The sequence below is a fragment of the Rattus norvegicus genome, chromosome 8 (assembly GCF_021556685.1).
Source record: "Rattus norvegicus strain SHRSP/BbbUtx chromosome 8, alternate assembly SHRSP_T2T, whole genome shotgun sequence".
NCBI lineage: Eukaryota > Metazoa > Chordata > Mammalia > Rodentia > Muridae > Rattus > Rattus norvegicus.
Window position 1 is genome coordinate 62,658,077 of NC_141541.1, and position 12,644 is coordinate 62,670,720.

Sequence of the window (12,644 nt, forward strand, 5' to 3'; positions counted from 1 at the left end):
TCGGGGAGGGTGTGAGTACAGGCAAATGAGCTGTATCACGCACAGATATAAAGGACTGCAGCCATCAGGGCTTACTTATCACCAGTGCTCACCGGGATGGAGGGCGGCCCGGAGCAGTTCCATCAGGGCAAGGCACTAGAAGAGGCAGGAAATGGGCAGGCCTTGGCAGAAATCCAGGAGCTGGCTCTGAAGTGGTTCATGGAAACACAGGCCCCCTCTATCCTACAGAATGGAGCTCTGCCCCCCTGGTTCCATGGATTCATCACTCGCAAGTAAGACTGCCCCTGAGGTAGAAGGGGCAGATTGAAGAAGCTTCTGAAGGCAGGTGTGGCATGTCCCTAGCGGGATCTTTGGTACTGGCAGCTGTGGGGAGGACTAAAGTGGGCTGTGTAGGAGCTGAGCGTGTTTAGATGAGCTCTGGGTATCTTGTTGAAAGTTAGAAGGCCATGCCGTGTGCAGGCACTGGAATGTTATTGTAATTGAGGTAAAAAACTATCCAGGGAACCTAGACACACGGTTATCCCGGCATAGAGGCAAGAATGTGGGACTTGGCATTGTGGTTGGGCTGGATTACCAAGCTCCCCAAGTACCATATGGAAGCAGGAATGAGAAACAAAGCCCACCAGGTCCTGGCCCAGTGCCTAACCCAGCACCTGGGACAGCTTTGCAGACCACATGAGGCTGTGTTCGGGGGACCTGCAGCTGTTTTACTGCTCTGTGTCACTGTCCTGACACTCTTTGTTTGGAAATAAGGGGTCCCACACGTTCATTGGGCATTGATTCCCGAAAATTATGAAGGTAGTTCTGATTAGTGATGTATTGGTGAGTTAGTGGGTAAGAAATTATATGGTCTGTGTTCTTCCAAGCCAAAAAGAAAATAAAGAACTAGAATTTTCTACTTGCCTCAAAAACACTTGGTGTCATGTAGAAGAAGCTGAAGGGTGGTGGTGAATTCCTGTAAGCTTCTCTTGTACCCAAGCTTCAGACACAGCAGCGGCTCTTTGCTACAGAAACTCTTATGTAGTATACATCTTGCACAACTGCACACTTAGTCCCAAGAGAGGGATTCCTACCAATGCAAAAGTCTCCGGTATCGTTCTGTCTACATACTTATCCGGGTGGAGAGCGGGAATCTGCAGGCCATGTCTCTTGCTCCTGCTGGCAAGGCCACATTGGGGAGTGGGAGGTACCTGTGGCCTGGGGACTCACATCCAACTACAGATTGTCTTGAGTTTGTTTCCTTGAGCCAAGACCAACCACAGACTGCACCTTCAGAGGCCTCAGAGTCAGTCAAAGGTCTCAGAAGACTCTCCATCAAGGGCTGAATATCTGTCTCAATTTAGGACTCGCAGCAGGGCCCTGAACAGGTCTGATTCAGGCTGCTTGGTTACTGTGAGGGTACAGACCCCAGTTAATGGCATGTCCTCTGTCCAGGCAGACAGAGCAGCTACTCAGGGACAAAGCTCTTGGTTCCTTCCTCATTCGCCTCAGTGACCGGGCTGCCGGCTACATCTTATCTTACAGGTAAGTGGAAAGCCCTCTACGAAGAGACAGGCAGACTCTGCTGATGAACACAGAGGCTCACACACCCACTGTCTGGTTTTCTCTGGGCCCTGACTCCATGATTCAGTCATCCTCTGCTTGGCCAACCCTTTCAGAGCACCAGCACTGACTATATGCCAGGGATGTTGCTGCAGCCTTCAAAGGGAGGAGGGGAGTCGGATAAAACCTCTTCCCAGTGGGCACAGATGAACTCTGGGCCCAGCAGTGGAGGAATAGGCTTGCTAGTGAGAAGGGGGCATGGTTGGGTATAAGAAAGTCTTTCTAGTAAGTGAACTGGCATGAACAGAAGTACAAGATTTTGAGAACCACAGATCCTTGGGTGCAGCAGGACACAACACTTCCGGGAACAGGATAGCGGTGGATGAGAAGTCGGACCACAAAGAAGGGATCCAGGCAGAAGCAGGGTCCCTCTAACCACATAAGGAGGGAGAACTGGAGACAGTCTTGAGGTGTGAAGGCTGTGGGAGCCCACACCATTGGTTGGGTATGAAGATCTTGGGTCTTCCTGATATAAGGCTATAAGGCTAAAGAGGAAGAGACAGGTACCTAATATAAAGTCAGGGGCGATGACTGTGGACCACGGCCTGAAATTAGGTTGAGTTGGGAAGGTAGAAGGCTCCTCTGGAGGCCTGGAAGGAGGCCAGGACTGCAGGGCAAACTTCCAAGTCTTCACATTCTGATTCAAATTATGTGCACAGACTCTCCTTGTTCAGATCCTAACCTGGAGGAAGTTTCTTTGCCTCTCTGTGTCTTTGCCATCTCATATGTAAAATAGGAGCGTTCTAGTTACCCACCATAGGACTGTTGCAAGCACCCGATGAGACAGGCATTTGCAACTCCCAGCACAGGGAACAAAACATGGGAGGGTTGGGCAAATGTTAATAATCGCTCGATTCTCATCTGTCCCCAGGCACTGCTTTGGGCACTCTGAAATATAATAAGCATTTCCCAAATCTCCTTTCGGTTTTGGGTTTTCTTTATTCTGTGTTTTTTTGAGCTTCTGTCTCCCTCATGAGACCTTAGGCAGAGTGCCACCTTATAAAAGAGGGCAAGAGGAGGTGTTCAAAGAAACATAAATAATGAAAAGGAATAGAAGGGGGCAGAGACAGTCAGCGTGCTGACTCCCACATCCACATCAGAGACACCGCGGTTGTTCCCGGTGTTCGTGTAATTGATACATAGCCCTTGGATATCCAATTAGGGGGAAAATGGTCACTACCTCATACAAGGTACAAAAATGAGTAATTCTGCATAGGTCCAAAATAGAAAACAATAACCTTTCTAAAAGGAAACAGGAACAGGAAAATATTTCCATTAGCAAACAAGGTGCCTATAAAAACAGGATTAAAGAAAAGCTTCTTACACATAAAGTACTCACTATAAAGGACTGATAAATTTGGATGTGAATGCAGCCTGACTGCCACATCTGTTACCCAACCTGTGACCAGCGTTCATTCAGCTGATCTGGCTGGCTAGAAAAGCGACCCCTCCCTTGCTGAAACACGGGCATCCCTCCTGAAGCACAGTTTGTTAAAGAGGACAAGTTTCCCAGAATAAAGAAGGAACGACCTTTGGTCTAAAATCCCCAAACAAGCTCTTAAAGACTAGTAAATTTGATTTCCGTAAAATGAGAGAAAGAGAGAGACAGAGGAGTGTGTGTGTGTGTGTGTGTGTGTGTGTGTGTGTGTGTGTGGTGTGTGTGTGTGTGGTGTGTGTGTGGTGTGTGTGTGGTGTGTGTGGTGTGTGTGTGGTGTGTGTGTGTGTGGTGTGTGGTGTGTGTAGTGTGTGTGTGTGGTGTGTGTGTGGTGTGTGTGTGTGTGTGGTGTGTGTGTGGTGTGGTGTGTGTGTGGTGTGTGTGTGTGTGTGGTGTGTGTGTGGTGTGGTGTGTGTGTGGTGTGGTGTGTGTGTGTGTGTGGTATGTGGTGTGTGTGGTGTGTGTGTGGTGTGTGTGTGTGTGTGGTGTGTGTGGTGTGTGTGGTGTGTGTGTGGTGTGGTGTGTGTGTGGTGTGGTGTGTGTGTGTATGGTGTGTGTGTGTGTGTGGTGTGTGTGTGGTGTGTGTGTGTGTGTGTGGTGTGTGTGTGTATGGGATGGTGTACTGTGTGTGTGGTGTGTGTGATGTGTGTGTGGTGTGTGTGGTGTGTGTGTGGTTGTGTGTGTGGTGTGTGTGGTGTGTGTGGTGTGTGTGGTGTGTGTGTATGGGATGGTGTACTGTTTGTGTGTGGTGTGGTGTGTGTGTGTATGTGTGGTGTGGTGTGTGTGTGTGTTTATGGGATGGTGTACTGTGTGTGTGTGTGTGTGTGTGTGGTGTGTGGTGTGTGTGTGGTGTGTGTGTGTGGTGTGTGTGGTGTGTGTGGTGTGTGTGTATGGGATGGTATACTGTGTGTGTGGTGTGTGGTGTGTGTGTGTGTGTGTGTGTGTGTGGTGTGGTGTGTGTGTGAGTGTGTGGTGTGGTGTGTGTGTGTGTTTATGGGATGGTGTACTGTGTGTGTGTGTGTGGTGTGGTGTGGTGTGTGTGGTGTGTGTATGGGATGGTGTACTGTGTATGTGTGTGGTGTGATGTGTGTGTGGTGTGGTGTGGTGTGTGTGTGGTGTGGTGTGGTGTGTGTGTGTGTGGTGTGTGTGGTGTGTGTGTGTGTGGTGTGGTGTGTGTGTGGTGTGTGTGTGTGTGTGGTGTGTGTGTGGTGTGTATGTGTGTGTGTGTGGTGTGTGTGGTATGTGTGTGTGGTGTGGTGTGTGTGTGTGGTGTGGTGTGTGTGTATGGTGTGTGTGTGTGTGTGTGGTGTGTGTGTGTGGTGTGTGTGGTGTGTGTGGTGTGTGTGGTGTGTGTGTATGGGATGGTGTACTGTGTGTGTGTGTGGTGTGGTGTGTGTGTGTGTGTGTGCGTGTGTGTGTGTGTGTGTGTGTGTGTGTGTGTGTATGGTGGCTCGGCCTTGCCTATTACTCTTTGGCATATTCTCAGTAGAAATGAATAAATGCATTCACCAAAAGTCAGCACAGTCAGCACAACCCCAATGAGCATCGGGTGAGACGATACACCTAACTTTTGAAAGAAAGAAGCTAAACCTACTTGGGCCTAAGCGAATCTGAAATATACGTTGAGTGAAGGAAGTGAGACACAAATGAGGATTTTTGCATAATTTTCATTTATTTGAAATTCCAGAATGGAAGAAACAAGCAATAGGTCAGAAAGAGGCCACCTGGGGGTACTGGCAGGGAGGGGCCGGGCAAGGTTCATGTCCTGATCTCCATGTGGTTACCTGGGCATTTTTATGTGCAGAAATTCATCTTGCTGTGCACCCATGATGTGTGCTGTGGACAATGAAGAGGGTGGGACTTTGCAGGCTGAGGGAGAGTTCTGCTGTTCCAGAGGATGGGGGATGGGTGAAGCTGAGTGACAAAGGTACAGGGTTGCACCTTGCCTTTATTGGAAACTTTGATATTTTCTTCCTCATTGTTTTGTTGTGTTTATGGTTTTGCTTCGTTTTTCTTTTATTTTGATCTTCTGACTACTGTCTTAGCCAAGCACCATAGTTCGCACCTACAGAGATGCTGAGGCAGCAGGATCCACCTGAGTTCAAGGCCAGCCTGGGCTATAAAGTTGGATCTTCTCTGAAAAATCAAGAGGAAATAATTAAAGGATTTAAAGTTAAAATAAATAATTAAGTAGGGCTAGGGGCATGGCTCAGTGTCATAGCACTTGTGCAGCATGTAGGCAGGCCCTAGGTTTGTTCTCCAATACCACAAAAAAAAAAAAAAAAAAAAAAAAGAACAGATAAATTATTGCATTAGTAAATAGATGAGCATCTTTAAGTTTTGTGCTCGATGAGTGTCTAAATCACACTAGTCCTAGCCCTGTGCTTCCAAAGAACAAGATCAGGTTGTTCCCAGGGCCCAGACATTTGAAGTGCCCCCCAGCTCTCCAAGGAACACCACAGATGCACGTGGGGAGGGCAACCCTTGGTCACACGAGTCTGCACTGGAGAGATGATCCTCCGACACACAGGGGCAAAGCTGGCCCGCACAGAGCCAGCAGCCCAACCCAGCCCACGTGCGAACTGTGTTACAGGGGTAGTGATCGCTGCCGCCATTTTGTCATCAACCAGCTGCGAAATCGACGTTACCTTGTCTCAGGAGACACCCTCAGCCACAGCACCCTGGATGAGCTCCTACGCCATTACCAGGAGGTGCAGCTTGAGCCTTTTGGAGAGACCCTTGCTGCTGCTTGCCCACGGGTAGGCACCTCTTCTTCCCCGGGTGAGGATGGGTGGATGGGGTGTCCATCCTTGGGGTAACAATTACACAGGCACATGCCATCAAAGAAACAGAGAGGCACCATGGCCCTCAATCAAAAAAAGAACCTTACCCAAAGGTCAGAAACCTAGTGGAGTGTGTCTATCCCTTCTAAGCAGCCCCTGGCAGGCAGTTGAAGACCCTAGCGTATGACCATAAGCCTGTTATATCTTCACTGCCTCCAGCTCGAGGAAAATGATCTATACGACGCCATCAACACGGGCCTCCAGCAGACTAATCTAGGCCTGGAAATTCCAGCTATGGAACTTCCCAGCATGCTCCCTGACAAGGTTACCAGCCCCTGCCTTCCTGCAAAGCCCCAGGTCTCCTTCCTGCACACCAAGAAAGCCCTAGATGCGAGTTCCAGAACTGGCTCGAATGAGGAGAGTACAGAGGTGAGGAGGAGTCTGCTCCACACAGGCTAGGTTGGGATGTGGGGGGGTCATACTAGAGTCAGGTCCTTGGAGGCCACCAGACGGTATCCTCAGACATAGCGGGTGAACACCAGGCTCACAGTATAAGAAGCCCAACCTAGAGACAGCCTCCAGTGACTCACCAATGCTCTGCTCTGCCCTGGTCAGCTGGATTGACTCAAGCCTAGACTAGACTTTTCCATATTCTCAGTGTGAGCCTTTGTGTGAGTCATGAACTCTCTATGAGTCTATTTATAGTTCCTGAGGTACCTGCAAGGGCTCAGTGAGAATGTTGTGAGATACTGAACACCATCCAGGAAACTGTAAGGTGGGGTGTCTCTATGATGAGATAGGCTCAGAAAATGTCCTTAGACATAGACCATGGCATGCCAAGGATGTCTTAAACTCAGAATAGAACCTAAAACCTCCAGGGTCTACAAGAGCCACTCCAGTCTCCTGAACCTCTCTCCCTTGCCCACTGTGGCCCCACTGGCCTTACAGATCTTTCTTAAACCCACAAGGCTTTTAACTTCCTGTAAACTCTGCCTGGCTGCTCTTCTTACCAGAGTGACATCACTCATACTCATACTGCATTTCGTCTCTCCTCAGAAAGACCACCTGAGTTATAGGACCTTTCCCACCTGACCTACAGAACACATCGCCTTTCCAACCTGACCTATACAACGTATCCCCTTTCCCACATGACCTACAGAACATGTCACCTTTCCCTCCTGACCTACATACAGGACATGCCACCTTTCCCTCCTGACCTACATACAGAACATGCCACCTTTCCCTCCTGACCTACATTCAGGACATGCCACCTTTCCCACCTGACCTACATACAGGACATGCCACCTTTCCCTCCTGACCTACAGGACATGCCACCTTTCCCTCCTGACCTACAGGACATGCCACCTTTCCCTCCTGACCTACAGGACATGCCACCTTTCCCACCTGACCTACATACAGGACATGCCACCTTTCCCTCCTGACCTACAGGACATGCCACCTTTCCCTCCTGACCTACATACAGGACATGCCACCTTCCCCTCCTGACCTACACACAGGACATGCCACCTTTCCCTCCTGACCTACACACAGGACATGCCACCTTTCCCACCTGTTATTTTTCTCTTCTGTTACCTGCTTTGCTCCCTACAGCACTGATCATGACGTGACGGGACATCCTTATCACACATTCATACATCATACTCTACACCAAATCTTTGTGCTTGCTTCCAGGTTAGAATGTAAACTCAGGCTGGTCTCAGGACTTAGCCTGTCTGCCGTGTAGTTGGTACTTAGTAAATATTTGTTGAAAGGTTCCATGACTGATGGGCTTGGGAGTAAACCACTCTGAAGGGGTGCATAGCAGTGAGTGGGAGGACTCATAGGGCCCTGTGGGACCCCGTGAACCATGATGGAGACAGGAGGACCAGGCAGAATGAGTTTGGGTTTGCTGTTGAGCTGATGGGCCAAGGCCTTGGCTGTCAAGGCAAAGACTGCATTTAGAATCAGAACCAGGAAACCTGAACCAACCCCTGCATATGATAGGCAAACTGAGACAAAAGAGGGAGGCTCAATTTATAAAGATAGCTTAGAGGGTCTAAGGACATAGTACCAATGGTGGCTTTTTAAGACATTTTCTGTCCCTCTCTCTCAGGTACCCACTAGAGTGCCCCCCATTCCCCAGAAGAGTCCCTCTCTTCTGGATGACTCTTCTGCAGGCCCCAGTGGTATCGTCTACTCAGAACTGAAGAAGATGAACCGGGCACAGCTAGGCCCAGGTACAGAGGTCTGGGGCAGGCACAGGCCAGCTCCTGCTGGCAACTTGGCTTCATCCCCAGGCAGGGAGCCCTCAAGGAAACTCTCAGATGAAGATCAAAACAAGCCCAATAGCCCAGAACCTGCCCCCTCTGGGGAGAAGCCAGACCAAGGCTCCACAATGCCTTATACTTCCTTAGGATTTCCCCTGCCTCCCAATTCTGAGGCCCAAGGATCTCGGGCTACTACTTGGAGGCAAGGCTTTCTAAAGCTGAGCCACGAGGCACAGTCCTCCTCTGAAGCCAGCTCTGCAGACACCTACCAGCTTGCTGAGACATCAGGCCTACGACAAGAGGGTAGGGACAAACCAGACCAAAGAGGCAGTACTTACGAGCAGATTCCGTCCTGCTGGCATAGCGCCGCCAAGCTCCCATGCCCTGGAGTTAGTCCGACATACAGCCAACTATCGGGGCCAATGGACTATGGCTATGAGAAGATTCCGGGGACCCCGCAGCTTCCAGAGCCAGGGAACACCTATGAGCAAATCCCAGCTGCCAAGAACAAGGACACTGGACGAGTGCACAAGGTGAGTTCCCAGAGGGGGTGGATGTGGTGCACTAGGGTAGCAGAGGCAGGAGGGTTTCTGTGAGTTTGAGGCCGGCCTGGCTTACATAGTGAGCTCTAGGTCAGTCAGGACTACATAGGGAGACTCTGTATGGTCCTCAAGCACGAGGAGGTTACTACCAATGCCCAGAACTTCCCCCCCACCCCGGTGATTTAAAGGTGGGAAAAGCAGCCGCTAGATTTCAGGGTGAAATCACCCAGGAGCTTGCTCTACAGTAGGCACTCCTGCCTTTCTTGCAGCCCATCAGAAGGCTGTCAGAACCATTGGAAGCTGGAAAGAAGGCCCTCTGCCATAGTCATGAATAAACAACTTTCTAGCTTCTGGTTTTAGGCAAGACAATTTCTCTGATGACTATAATCACCAAATTTAGCAAGATAAAATACAAGGCATCTAGTTAGATTTTAATTGTATATAAATCAGTAGCTTTCACATATCTCAAACATTATGATGGGAGTCTGTGGATAGACGGCTCAGCAGTTAAGAGCATTCGCTACTCTTTCAGAGGACCTGGATTCAGTTCCTACCATCCACCCAGCAGCTCACAACTACCTGTGCCCTCACCCAGACATAAGAGTCATACAAGCAGGCAAAACACTCGAAATAAAAATAAATAAATCATTTTTTAAAGTTTCAAAAAAAGAGAAAGAAAAGAAAAAAAACAAAACAAAAAAATCACTATGGTTTCTTATTTTCCTAGAATTCAGATTTAACTGGAGAGCCTATATTTTGACTTGGAAACCCCACCCAGACTCTTCCGTGTCTGTACAATGGGCCGATTATCCAGTTGCGCTCAGGGCGGCTGCCCTGGGAACAATGCACCATATGCCCTGTTGACAAGACACTGTCAGAGGTGGCTCTTGGCTCTCAGGGTGACTACTTCTGAGGATTCATGACAAAGAAGTGAAGAACAAGGCGAGGGCAGGGGGTAAAAATAACACCAGAGGGAGGTGGTTGGCATGGGGCTGAACCTGGGCCCCTGAGGTGGCAGATGAGCCCACAACCCCGCCCTATCCCTCAGCTGCCTGTACTTGCACACAACAGGAGTGGAAAGCCTCCTTCCAGTGGACACAACCCCAAATCTGGGAGAAACCTGAAACCTCCCTCTCCTAGCCAGAACAAGGACACCCTGAGCTTCAAACCAGCTCTTCCTTCAGGGCAGGGTTTCCCCACCCACCCCCACTCCCACCTCCACCCCCATCCCCACCCTTGTCTTGTTCTCCCCTCCCCAACCTCCATCATTTCTGAGGGGTCAATCCTCTAAGACTTAGGCAGTGAACAGTCCTCAGAATCCGTGTCTGCACTTCCTCCAGATGTCCCCATGTCTTCCTCTACTCCTGGTGGTCCTGTATATAATCTGTCTTCCTCTCCACCCTTTGCAACCAGGGCGTAGCAAGGCCCCAGAAGGGTAGGAAGTAGTAGGGACCCCAGCACATACTCAGGAGGGAAATGTGGTATTTTCTACCTCCTTCCTCACTATCCATCCTCAGCCAGTCAAAGCTAAATAAATCTTCATCTTAAACTGGAAGACTGAAAGTGGAGTTTGGGGTCCCCAAGAGAGGCCTGTGGGAGCCATGCTGGCACTATGTTCTGGCTGACACCCCAGGCCTGAGCTAAGAGCCTCTGAGCATGGGTCTCTGGTTTTCTCTGCCCCAACATCTTTTCTCTCCTCCCAGCCTGACAAGTTCCGGAGGCTCTTCTTCACAGACAAGAAGCATAAATCCTGAGGAAAGGCCTGGCATTCAGAGGGTTTAGTGGTAGCCACACTGCACCAGGGATTACTGGATACCCTCAGCTCATCGGCTACGGAACTAGGCTCCAAGATGCAGCCCGGGTACCTATCCAGGAAGGCCTGGGAGAGACCTTGCAGCAGCCTGCAACTCCTGGATGTCTCTTCAATGCTGTCCATCCACATAATGAAGGGATAAGGCCAGTAAGGGTGGGGACTAACTAAAGGAAGGGTTGGATGAACATGGGAAGGCCTGGACTGATCGATCAAGCTGGCTTCATGCTCCAGACGCTTAACAAGTATGTAGCAGGCCCCTGTCCAAGACAGACACTTTCCTGACGGGCTAAATGACATCATGCTATTACTTCTGAGAACGAAAGCAGTTCCCTTCCTCACAGCCTTGCCAGAGGAGATGGCCGGGAGCCACATCCTCTGCACCCATCCCAGAAGGATTCGATCCAGAAGCTTGGGATGCAGCAGCCCAGGTCCAACCTCAGAAGCCATGGTTCTAACCCAATATCAGGCTGGGCTCCTGGGAACCGACCCCAGCCCTTCCTTCCCCACTCCACCATCTTTATCCTAGATTCACTGTGCAAACTCCTAGCTTTTGCTACAGAAACCTGTTCAAAGACATAGCTAGTGAGGGTCTGAACAGAGACCCCCTCAATAAGGCAAGCTTAACCTTGGATGTACTGCTAGGTAGCATCTGGTAGCCAGTTAGGGGACATCTGATGCTATGCTGATGTGAGCAGGTCACCCCTTCCTGCCCTCTGTCTCCGGCCGGTCCTGACCTTTGGAGCAACTCAGATTCCTCCCATGCAACCTACCATGAACCTGGTGGCTTCACCTCCAGGGACTTCTGGGAGTAGGGCTCTGCTCAGTCACCAGGTCGGGACTAGAAAATTCTTGCTCAAGCTGTTCCCTTGGCCAAGCTGGCTCTTCCGGGAATTGTCCTGTTTTATACTGCTCCCCTTCACCCATGTGTCCCCAAACCCATAGCGTCAGCAACTGCTCTGTTGCCTTCTCTTTTTTTTTTGGTTCTTTTTTTCGGAGCTGGGGACCGAACCCAGGGCCTTGCGCTTGCTAGGCAAGCGCTCTACCACTGAGCTAAATCCCCAGCCCCTGTTGCCTTCTCTTTACCTTGTCTTTACAAGCTGGAGGCAGGAACCAAAACCACAGTCCCCTCCCCACCTGCCTCCACCCAGGCCCTGGGCAGAACTGGCTCAGTGCGCACCGGGGAAAGCCACTCCTTGGTAGATTATTTGGTCAGTGTGCTTGTCCCTCTGAACTCTAGAAGTCCCTATCTCCTAGGGGTGCTGGTGAAAGGTTTAAGAATAGCAGGAAAACCCCAAGCCTAACAATGGTGAGCTCCCTGCTGGTAGACAAATCCATTACTAGGGAAATGGAAACAACCCTCACCCAACATCCAGAAGCCAATATTAGCAACTGACACTGATGCCGACCCTTCCTCTGAGGCGTCAGGGACTGCCTAAAAGAGTGTCACCGAACGTTCCTGACGCTGACAGACACGGAGAGTGCAGGACACAAAAGTGCTTTATTTCTAGGAATTCACAAATCTGAGGTCAGCACACATCAGTGATACCACGTCATCGGGGATGGGGTGGGGTGGGGTGGAGTAGTGTTCGTGACATGGGGGCAGAGCCCTTTGGACCTAACTTCGTATACAACTTCACATTGGGAAAGCATGGGGTTGGAGGTGGGTACAGCCCAGCCTTGGCTTTGGTAAAAGATTGCATAGAACCCCAGGCTCTGTTTCCTTTGTTTCTTTGTTTGTTTGGTTTTTGCACTTACCCCTGGGTGACTGGAGTGCCTGCCCAGCACACAGATAATTCAGCCTTACCTCTCCTGCAAGGTTTTTCTACCTTCCCCTCCCAGGTGAGAAAAGAACTGGGCAAGGGGGTGGGTGAGAGGGCCTGCAGGGGAAATGCAGGTCTTGAGGGTAGACACTGGAGGCCTGGAGAAGGGTCCTGCTCTTCACAACCCCATTGCAGTTAGGTTTTCTATTCATTTTTATTTTTAATTTATTAATTGATTATTTTTTGCTGAAAGGGCCACAGGAAATGTCCACGGGTGAGAACCCCAAAGGCCACAGCTCCTTCCCTGGAGCACTTGAAAACCATACCTGCGTAGACAGCAGGCCAGAGGACGGAGTCCGGGGCCCCACAGCCTTGGCAGTGTCCTCAGATTCGGATGTGGAAAGTGCTATAAAGAGAAAGCACAGAGGGTGAGAGACTGAGG

General features: G+C 50.2%; 2 protein-coding genes across 4 annotated transcripts in view; one reads left to right on the forward strand and one right to left on the reverse strand.

The window, feature by feature from the left end:
• Positions 1-12,152, forward strand: Sh2d7 (SH2 domain containing 7). 2 transcript variants are annotated; one of them, XR_015626423.1, is made up of 7 exons: positions 1-272; positions 1,435-1,524; positions 5,631-5,796; positions 6,040-6,249; positions 7,934-8,620; positions 10,333-11,400; positions 11,505-12,152. XR_015626423.1 is itself a non-coding variant. In NM_001430546.1 (6 exons), the coding sequence occupies exons 1-6, from the start codon at positions 97-99 to the stop codon at positions 10,381-10,383; spliced, it is 1,380 nt and encodes a 459-aa protein (NP_001417475.1). In that variant the 5' UTR covers positions 74-96; the 3' UTR covers positions 10,384-12,150. The 2 variants fall into 2 exon arrangements, 1 of the variants encoding a protein (NP_001417475.1); NM_001430546.1 differs by having other exon boundaries at positions 74-272; positions 10,333-12,150.
• The window catches only part of Cib2 (calcium and integrin binding family member 2), a 16,539-nt gene continuing 15,816 nt past the window's right edge, over positions 11,922-12,644 (reverse strand). For both annotated transcript variants that reach the window (NM_001015010.1, XM_087560991.1), the window contains one exon: positions 11,922-12,608. In NM_001015010.1, coding sequence (NP_001015010.1) covers positions 12,587-12,608 — 22 coding nt within the window. In that variant the 3' untranslated portion in view covers positions 11,922-12,586. The remainder of the gene's footprint in view (positions 12,609-12,644) is intronic.

Excerpts from the sequence above, each read along its gene's own strand:
- Sh2d7 (NM_001430546.1), top strand. The coding sequence starts at position 97 with ATGGAGGGCGGCCCGGAGCAGTTCCATCAGGGCAAGGCACTAGAAGAG. Across the intron at positions 6,250-7,933 it reads CGAATGAGGAGAGTACAGAG|GTACCCACTAGAGTGCCCCC; the intron begins GTGAGGAGGAGT and ends CCTCTCTCTCAG. Across the intron at positions 8,621-10,332 it reads ACACTGGACGAGTGCACAAG|CCTGACAAGTTCCGGAGGCT; the intron begins GTGAGTTCCCAG and ends CTCTCCTCCCAG.